At 42.7% G+C, this 10,354-nt stretch overlaps 1 protein-coding gene across 1 annotated transcript in view; it reads right to left on the bottom strand.

The window, feature by feature from the left end:
• Positions 1–202: 202 nt before the first annotated feature.
• Positions 203–10,354, bottom strand: part of PRKCSH (PRKCSH beta subunit of glucosidase II) — a 56,081-nt gene continuing 45,929 nt past the window's right edge. The window contains exons 13-17 of the mRNA XM_089688841.1: positions 10,028–10,117; positions 6,675–6,749; positions 3,886–3,985; positions 1,381–1,541; positions 203–515 (exon numbers count right to left, since the gene is read on the bottom strand). Of these exons, the coding sequence (XP_089544967.1) occupies positions 1,398–1,541; positions 3,886–3,985; positions 6,675–6,749; positions 10,028–10,117 (409 nt within the window). The 3' untranslated portion in view covers positions 203–515; positions 1,381–1,397. The remainder of the gene's footprint in view (positions 516–1,380; positions 1,542–3,885; positions 3,986–6,674; positions 6,750–10,027; positions 10,118–10,354) is intronic.

Raw genomic sequence — 10,354 nt, 5'->3', positions numbered from 1 at the left:
TACCAAAAACCATATAATAGGAGGTCAAGCCTAAACAACACTTTCAATTGTATCCCATTAGGCAGGCCCTTGCACTATATAGTTGAAGGTAAATCTAAAGGAAATTGAACAGGAAATTGTATAATGTATGACCAGCCAAAGTCTATTGTAGTGAATAGCATTTTGTTTGTTCACCACAAACTTCAAGAAAAACTACAGCAGCCAGTGGGAAAGGTGTCTAAATTTAATTAAATGAAACATCGCACATCGAAATCATGACTTTGTACAACCTGGAGGTGTGGAGAGCAGCAATGCAGGATGGATGGATGGATGGAATGTGTCTATTGGTTGCCGGTGACTTTTACTGCAGTGATCAGGAAAGAGGGGACAGGGATTCTGAGGTCACGAGAGAAAGAGGTCACGGGGCTTCATCCCGTTGGTCATGGGGCTTCATCCCATTGGTCGCGGGGCTAAATCCCACTGGTCACAGTGTTCATGGTTCCCAAGAAAAGCGACATGGGAGTTTTGTGCTCCATCTGTTGGAAAACAGAAGAAAAATGAAGACACTTGATTGTAGAGGACATATTACAGTGTTCGTAAACTCTTTTTGTATACTATTACCTATAGGTAAGCTTTCCTGTAGGTAAAATGAATTTCTCCTAAAAGTGCACTGTTTAGGAGATATTTGCTTTTTTTGGGAATCTGGCACATGCGCTCTGAAGGAACGGCATACCCATGTTATTCCTTCAGAGTACTGTGCCGTGGCCTGGGAGCCCCACATATGCATGCGTGGGAGTGAAATCATCGCAGCCTGGCCAGTTAGACAGCCGGAGCTTGTGAACACAGAAGGAAGACCAGGTGAAGATAGAAGCCTCTGCAGAGGTGACAGCGTGCCGCTGGAGGGCTTTGTTTTAGGGTAAGTCCTTCATAATGTTCTAGTATACGATGTATACCAGCACATTAGAACATTACCTTGCAGAGGATTTTTTTTTACTTTTTATTTTTTTTTTAGGTGCGGTTTATTACCGCTTTAAGGCAACACTGCTGACTCTGTTTCATATGAGGGCAGCAAGCAGTGCATATTCCAGAAAATTCCAGAACATTCCTATTGGGTCTGCTGGGTCCTTTCCTGGCGCAGGAGAAAAGTGTTTGTTGTGTTGGATACACTAGCCAACTTTGCACTAAAACAAGGCCAAGAAAAGGCTAAGCGTTGCAGGACCAAAACAGCAGGGAATGTTACCTACATGAAAATAGGGACCTAAAACCTTTGTGTTTTTCCTAATATACCTGCTGTATGTGCAGAGCATTGGGGTGTGTTGATTGTGAAGGGCACACCGATACATTGCACTGCACTACAACCAACATATACCGCTCACACTCCCACTCAGAACAGTACGGCACCTATAGGACTGATGAGGTCACAGCTCGTCGTGATCTTCTGATTGGGGGATCTCAGCGGGCTGCTGACAGGCGGCCGGAGTGTAGAATTCCATGAGATATTCACAACGACTTGGCTCCGACGTGGACGTGACAACTGTTTCTTTACCACACAACAATTTCACCTGCAGGAGGGAGAAAATATACGGCATTTTCATGTCCTCGTCTGATCAAACATTATTTTATTTATTATAGGTACTTATATAGAGCCATCAATGTACGCAGCGCTTTACATATACAGTGGGGCAAAAAAGTATTTAGTAAGCCACCAATTGTGCAAGTTCTCCCACTTAAAAAGATGAGAGAGGCCTGTAATTGGCATCATAGGTAGACCTCAACTATGAGAGAAAAAAGGAGAAAACAAATCCAGACAATCACATTGGCTGATTTGGAAAGAATTTATTTGCATATTATGGTGGAAAATAAGTATTTGGTCAATATGAAAAGTTCATCTCAATACTTTGTTATATATCCTTTGTTGGCAATGACAGAGGTCAGACGTTTCCTGTAAGTCTTCACAAGGTTGGCACACACTGTTGCTGGTATGTTGGCCCATCCTCCATGCAGATCTCCTCTAGAGCAGTGATGTTTTGGGACTGTCGCTGGGCAACATGGACTTTCAACTCCCTCCAAAGGTTTTCTATGGGGTTGAGATCTGGAGACTGGCTAGGCCACTCCAGGACCTTGAAATGCTTCTTACGAAGCCACTCCTTCCTTGCCCGGGCGGTATGTTTGGGATCATTGTCATGTTGGAAGACCCAGCCACGTTTCATCTTCAATGCCCTTGCTGATGGAAGGAGGTTTGCACTCAAAATCTCATGATACATGGCCCCATTCATTCTGTCCTGTACATGGATCAGTCGTCCTGGTCCCTTTGCGGAGAAACAGCCCCAAAGCATGATGTTGCCACCCCCATGCTTCACAGTAGGTATGGTGTTCTTTGGATGCAACTTAGCATTCTCTCTCCTCCAAACACGACGAGTTGTGTTTCTACCAAACAGTTCTATTTTGGTTTCATCTGACCATATGACATTCTCCCAATCCTCTTCTGGATCATCCAAATGCTCTCTAGCAAACTTCAGACGGGCCCGGACATGTACTGGCTTAAGCAGGGGGACACGTCTGGCACTGCAGGATCTGAGTCCCTGGCGGCGTAGTGTGTTACTGATTGTAACCTTTGTAATGTTGGTCCCAGCTCTCTGTAGGTCATTCACTAGGTCCCCCCGTGTGGTCCTGGAATTTTTGCTCACCGTTCTTATGATCATTTTGACCCCACGGGGTGAGATCTTGCGTGGAGCCCCAGATCGAAGGAGATTATCAGTGGTCTTGTATGTCTTCCATTTTCTAATTATTGCTCCCACAGTTGATTTGTTCACACCAAGCTGCTTGCCTATTGCAGATTCAGTCTTCCCAGCCTGGTGCAGGTCTACAATTTTGTTTCTGGTGTCCTTCGACAGCTCTTTGGTCTTCACCATAGTGGAGTTTGGAGTGTGACTGTTTGAGGTTGTGGACAGGTGTCTTTTATACTGATAACAAGTTCAAACAGGTGCCATTGATACAGGTAATGAGTGCAGGACAGAGGAGCCTCTTAAAGAAGAAGGTACAGGTCTGTGAGAGCCAGAAATTGTGCTTGTTTGTAGGTGACCAAATACTTATTTTGCACCATAATTTGCAAATAAATTCTTTCCAAATCAGCCAATGTGATTGTCTGGCTTTTATTTTCTCATTTTGTCTCTCATAGTTGAGGTCTACCTATGATGCCAATTACAGGCCTCTCTCATCTTTTTAAGTGGGAGAACTTGCACAATTGGTGGCTGACTAAATACTTTTTTGCCCCACTGTATATTGTACATTCACATCAGTCCCTAACCCTCAAGGGGTGTACAATCTAAGGTTCCCAACTCACAATCATACATACACATACTAGGGCCAATTTAGACAGGAGCCAATTCACCTACCAGCATGTCTTTGGGGTATGGGGGGAAACCGGAGTACCCAGAGGAAACCCACACAGGCACAGGGAGAACATGCAAACTCCAGGCAGGTGGTGCAGTGGTTAGGATTTGAACCAGCGACCCGAGTACTGCCAGGTGGAAGCTCTAACCATTTAGCCACTGTATCTCATCACGATTGCTATGATACAACACACAGGGGGGGAAACATGCCTCCTCATACGTTCCCAAAGATTCTGAGTACAATGCTTCCACGTGGCTGGATGTGTATGGCGACTACAATGCTGCAAGACAGATGCACTTCTATGGAGATGACATAACTGCTATGTGGCTGTATTTATAAAGTGATTACATAGCTGTGCAGAGCAGGCATACGAAATATGGTGCTTGTTACCTTCTAGGAGTCTTTTTCCTGTAATGAAGCCAAACCCTGCACTTAGGTCACAGCAGGCAATGATATACGAAATGTAATTGGCCAGCAACCCAATGTGCACCAGTCATCCCTAGTGACACTCACCTGTGTGGACCGGTTGGGACCTTGCCAACAGCCTGTGCCCTGGTCGTACTTCATGGCACTAAATTTATCATTTTCTGGTCCGGCCCAGGTGTTCCAGATGCTGTGAACATGAAGCAAAAAAAAAAATTCACGTATATTCTAGAAGGTGCTCATGAGCCAATTACAACCACTAATTATTTTCACCAACTATGCTCAAGAAGAATCAATGTTTTTATTTGCAGCATAAGAGGTCATTTTGCATCATATTTGCCTATTTCCTGGGAGTTCAGTTCACACCAAGGCACTGCATGAAATGTTATTTGGGAAATTTTATTAAAAAGGACAAGTTCACCTTTTGTAACAGGTTACGTGTCACACTTGTAGTCAGGGTGTAACATGTAACAAGTTACATTTGTAGCAGCCAAACACCCCCCCAATCTTGACAGCGGGCCGGGGATCTTCTCCCCACACCCACTGTCACAATTTAAAAAAAAAAAAAAAAAAAAAAAAAAGGGGCCGTGCGGGGCTCCGCCCACCTGGCCGCATCATTCATTCACAAAATTCTGTGAATTGGAGAACTAGAAGTACCAACAACCTTTGAGGCTGACAGCCTACAAGGCATTGTTGAGAGCTCTAGGTAAGTTCACCGAACTTCATCTTTTCATTAACTGCCTCCCCGTATGAGCAGACAGCTACACTGACAGCCTGCAGGAGCCTGATATTGCACCCACAAACTGCTGATCACTGGTGCAATGCTTTGCAGGCTCCTAGTAAAAAAAAAAAATATATATATATATAATAATAATAATAATAATAATAATAATAATAATAATAATAATAGAGAAGCACATTTTTTAACTTCAAAAAGATGTGCATTTATTTTTATTATTTTTTGTTTCTTTGTTACAAAAGGTGAACGTATCCTTTAAATAAAAAAAAAAAAAAGAGTAAAGTGCTCCATGCATGTGTTATAGGGAGCCCAACATGCCAATAGTGTGAATGTGCAATATGCTGATAGATTATTCAGTGATGTGTCAAAAGGTGTGGCAAAAATACTCACTCGCACTCACCAGATGCGTATTTTAAATACACATACAAGTTATACAGCCAGAGGTCTCCTTAAAAGGTGGAAAGGATGAAGCAAACTGGATACGGATTCTCTTTCCTCTAAATAATACGTAGCCCTGCGGGTGTCTTCCGAATATATAAAAGGAATATTCCTGCCAGGCGTCTACGCCCTTGAAGAGAGAATCGGCTGAGGCGGTCTGAGAGTCTATCCTGGAAGATAGCTGCAATACTACATAGGATCCAGAGGAGGGAGATTCCACTTCAGGCTGTAACACCCATCCCACCTTAAGAGGACCTCTGGCAGGAATATACCTTTATATGTTCGGAAGACACCCGCAGGGCTATGCATTATCCAGAGGAAGGAGAATCTGTATCCGGTTTGCTTCATCCGTTCCACCTTTAGGGGACCTCTGGCTGTATAACTTATATGTGTATTTAAAATACGCATCTGGTGAGTGCGTATTTTTACCACACCTTTTGACACATCACTATCAGCATATTGCATAAGATTGATGATCACCTTAATACGGACTGTCACATTTATGGACACTTATTTGTAATTTTATTTACTTTGATCATTGGCACTTTAGCACTTTGCAATAACTCATTTATCTACTTTGATAGATTTTTAGCCACACACACATATTTTGCATTCCCGAGTAGGGGGCCGTGACTGTTAATCACAGGGTCCCGGCTGGTGATTACTCGCCAGCGCCCGGTGATTGCCGAGGATCTCCGACAGGGGTGGGGTGGGGGGGAGAACTTAGTAAACAAAACAGTGACGCACAAACACAGAACATAATGTAAAACGTCACACAGCACACAGTTAACCCTTTGATCGCCCCTCATATTAACCGCTTCCTGCCCAGTCCCATTAGTACAGTGTCAATGCTTTTTTTTTTTTTAGCACTGATCGCTGTATTGGTGTCACTGACACCAAGTCAGTTCCCCCCAGTGTCAGAATGCCCGCTGCAGTCCCGCTATATGTCGCTGATCGCCGCCATTACTAGTAAAAATAAAATAAAATCCCAGTATATATACCGCCATTCCTAAACGCTATAACTTTCACATAAACCAATTAATTTACACGTATTGGGATTTTTTTTTATTAGCACAGACATGTCGCAGAATACATTTTGACCTAAATTTATGACTAACTTTGATTGAAATTGTTTTACTGGACATGTTTAATAGCAAAAAGCCAGAAATATTGTTTTTTTTCTGAAAATTGTCAGTCTTTGTTTTTATAGCACAAAAAAATTAACACCCCTATCACCCCCCCCTAAAAAAACAAACAAAAACAAAAAAACACGAAAAAAAAAAAACAAAAAAAAAAACGCACAGGCGATCAAATACCACTGAAAGTAAGCTTTGTTCGTGGGAAAAAAAAAAAAAAAGGATGTAAATTTCATTTGGGTGCAGCGTTGCATGACCGTGCAATTGTCAGTTAAAGTAACACAGAGCCGTAACACAAAAAATGGCCTGGTCAGGAAGGGGGGTTAAATCCTCTGGAGGGCAAGGGGTTAAGGTACTTTCACGTTTTCGTTTCTTGTTTCAAAAACTGCCATACAAATGTTGATGCCATTGGACTCCTTCATTGTTTTCACTTTTATATAGCAGGATTTCTGCTGGCAGGTTTGGGGTATCCTCACAGTAGCAAGCATCAGTATTTCTGATCTTATAGAGCCAGAATGGTTAAACCATGTATAGAAATCTACCATGAACAACGGTCACAAACTCACCCCAAATTAGTCTCTGATCCTCCAACCTTCGGCTTCTGAGTTACACGGTTAAATGGACAGAGGCGATAAATGTACCTGGGAAGAAGCACAACATGAACGTGAAATACACATATGCCGCTGTATAGCAATAACTAAACACCTTATCCAATAAACAAGCACTAATGCACATAAAATGACAACAAATAAAAAATATTTCCTTACAGCACAGGAGAAAAGGAAGATAAAAAAATGCAGATTTGTGGCAGCAACTGCACTGAAACATATTACTCCAGCAGGTAAAAAAAAACAAACAAAAAAACCCCCAAAAAACAACAAACTGTCCGGCTCTGATCAGCAGGGTATCCACTCACAGATCGGACTGCACTTTCCTCTGTGTGAAAGGAGCCTTAGTTTTTTTTTTTTTAGGACCTGCTGGAGTAATATTGTATACCTCCCATCCAGTCCACAAAAATGGAAAAGGACGCAATTCTTTTCCATTTTGGATGAAGGTAGGCGGATGTAAACAGACACAAGACAGTTTACATCTGCCTGTCCATAGGGCTTCATGGACCTTCCAATAAGGTCCGCCTGAAAAACTGACAAGTGGACATGATTGGAATGCTGGTGTGAAAGGGCCCTAACAATCACATCAGCGCTTGCTCAATAACCGATCATGCTCATCTGCATCAGCTTAAACCAAATTAGGGCTCATTCACACAAGCGGAGAAAAAAAATGCTGTATTTAGATATTTAGATGTGCATAACATATAGTTTTTTGGCATCCAAATGCAGCACTATAGCATACAAGGAGCTGCATTTAGGGCCACAAAAAAGGAAAAAAAAAAAACAAAAAAAAAAAAAAAACTGGACATAGCTGCACCCTGGGTCACAAAGATCTGTAGATAATGCAGGTATAAGGCTTCATTCAAACAGGTGTTGACACTCATGCGTGCAGGCCATGTTTCTATTACTGTGCCTGCATCTGCTCCAAGCTGCATGCAGACAGCCTACAAAGGGGGATGCAAAGTAGCTGCACAGACACAGGTCAAAATGTGACATGCATGCAGGTAAGGATGCATGGATCTGAACAGACGCAGTGTGCATTCAGATCTGGGCAGCAGTGGCTAAATGGCTAGCACTTCCGCCTGGCAGTACTAGGGTCGCTTGTTTGAATCCCAACCATGGCACCACCTGCCTGGATTTTGCATGTTCTCCCTGTGACTGCGTGGGTTTCCTCCAGGTACTCTGGTTTCCTCCTACACTCCAAAGACATGCTGGTAGGTTAATTGGCTCCTGTCTAAATTGGCCCCAGTATGTGTATGTGTGAATGTAAGTTAGGGACCTTAGATTGTACACCCCTTGAGAGTTTGAGACTGATGTGAATGTACAATATATATGTAAAGCACAGCGTAAAATAGAAGGAGGGAAAGGAAAAGGGTAAGGGGAAAGGAAAAGGGTAAGGGGAAAGGAAAAGGGAAAGGGAAAGGAAAAGGGAAAGGAAAAGGGAAAGGAAAAGGGAAAGGGAAAGGAAAGGGAAAGGGAAAGGAAAGGGGAAAGAAAAGAAAAAGGAAAAGGGAAAGGGAAAGGGAAAGGAAAAGGGAAAGGAAAAGGGAAAGGAAAAGGAAAAGGAAAAGGAAAAGGAAAAGGAAAAGGAAAAGAAAAAGGGAAAGGAAAGGGAAAGGGAAAGGAAAGGGAAAGGGAAAGGAAAAGGGAAAGGGAAAGGGAAAGGAAAAGGGAAAGGAAAAGAAAAAGGGAAAGGAAAAGAAAAAGGGAAAGGAAAAGGGAAAGGAAAAGGGAAAGGAAAAGGGAAAGGAAAGGGAAAGGGAAAGGAAAGGGAAAGGGAAAGGAAAGGGAAAGGAAAGGGAAAGGGAAAGGAAAGGGAAAGGGAAAGGAAGGAAGGAAAGAAAGAAAGATGTTCCTGCACGAATGTCAACTTTTGACATGCGGCTGTCTCTGTATCCACCTCTATAGGCGGTCTGCATGTACAATGGATTTCAATACCCGTCTGAATAAAGTCCAAGCCATTAGAAGAATTTGTCTAAAAAATTAGTACTTTAGACACATATTTTATGTAGAATCTTCTTTATGTAGAAAATACCATCGTGCTTCGATTGCAGGAGGCCAATCGTTGTCTTCCTTGACAAAGATGGGTGCCCTCCAATTGAACTGGATCTAGGGCATAGTGGTAATACCATCAGAGAGGAAAGCACTTTTCTTCCTTTTGTTCAGCGGTAGCATCTGTGTGCATACTGTGCTGTTCCAGTGAATCAATAGCCAAGACCCTGGTGAACACATTGCTTCTTTTTTCTCCCTGAGCAATCCATTTCTTAATCAATATTTTGTATATGCACTCAAACATTACTGTGAGACTAGCATGCCCAACAGACCCATCAGCCGAGTATTAAAGGGTTAGTTCACCTTTACCGGAAAACTGTCTATGCAGATAAGGGGCGTCTGTAGAAAAAAAAAACTGACTAAAGTTGAATAACGTCCTTGCTATAAGCGTAAGCCATTTACGTATCTTATGAAGCCGGACTGGAATACTCCCAGAAAGTTGCTAAGTGAGGCCTACACGTCACTCCTCCATCACAAGAGTGAGCGCTCAGACACTGAGCTCAGAGCTACTGTATCAGGGGAGAGACAGAGCATGTGAAAGGGTCTGAACTGGAGAAAAAGCTCACTCCTGTGATAGTGGAGGTGAGCAGTAATGACTAGGCCTCCCTTGACAACATCCTAGCAACGTTCTGGGAGTATGCCAGCCAGGCTTCATGAGGTACGTAAATGGCCTATATCTATAGCAAGGACATTATTCAACTTTAGTCAGAGCGGCACAGTTTGTTTTTATCCACAGATGCCCCTTACCTGCATAGGAAGTTCCTTGGTGAAGGTCAACTATACCTTTATGATCCACACAGCAGAGCTGTCATAGTAAGTGGAGTTCTGTTTGTCATTGCCTGTGCAGACATTACTGTTTGATTCTTTTGATGCAATGGGGGTTATTTACTAAAACCAGAGAGTGCAAAGTCTGCTGCGGCTCCGCATAGAAACCAATCAGCTTCCAGGTTTTATTGTCAAAGCTTAATTGAACAAGCTGAAGTTAGAAGCCGATTGGCTACCATTCACAGCTGCACCAGATTCTGGGTGCTCCAGTTTTAGTAAATCTCCCCAAATCAAGAAAATGTTACTTTTATTTAGTCTAAGCTGAAGGTAAGCCTGATCTGTATAGGGCGACTGATTAATGAATGGATAGCGTTACACATAAAATGTTATCTCCACAATTCCTGAACACAGGCTATGACCTACAGTCCGCCATTAACCAGCATATACATAATTTAGCAGCAATGGACATTCCATGAGCACCCAAATCTACTCACTCGCTGGTTGAAAGCTCATAACATTGTCCATAGAGGTAGGAAAATTCTCCCTGTGGTCCGAAATCCAGTGAAATCTCCTTCTCCAGATTTCTGCATACAATTGAAAGATCAAATGGATTAACAGTTTGCCTTCTGAGTTACTGAAAAAACAAAAAAGGTGCCTGGCTAATCATCGAAGCCAGGAGCTGTGTTACAGTATTCGGATATTACAGGGGTAATAAGACACTCGGGAGCCGGGTTACAGTAATAAGATATTACAGGGGAATAAGACACTCGGGGGCCGGGTTACTGTAATAAGATATTACAGGGTAATAAGACACTCGGGAG

The sequence above is a fragment of the Staurois parvus genome, unplaced genomic scaffold (assembly GCF_062004578.1).
Source record: "Staurois parvus isolate SC_StPar_1 unplaced genomic scaffold, SC_StPar_1.0 ptg000456l, whole genome shotgun sequence".
Lineage (NCBI taxonomy): Eukaryota > Metazoa > Chordata > Amphibia > Anura > Ranidae > Staurois > Staurois parvus.
Note: the sequence above shows the minus strand (reverse complement) of the source record. Positions and strands in the feature narration are given on the sequence as shown.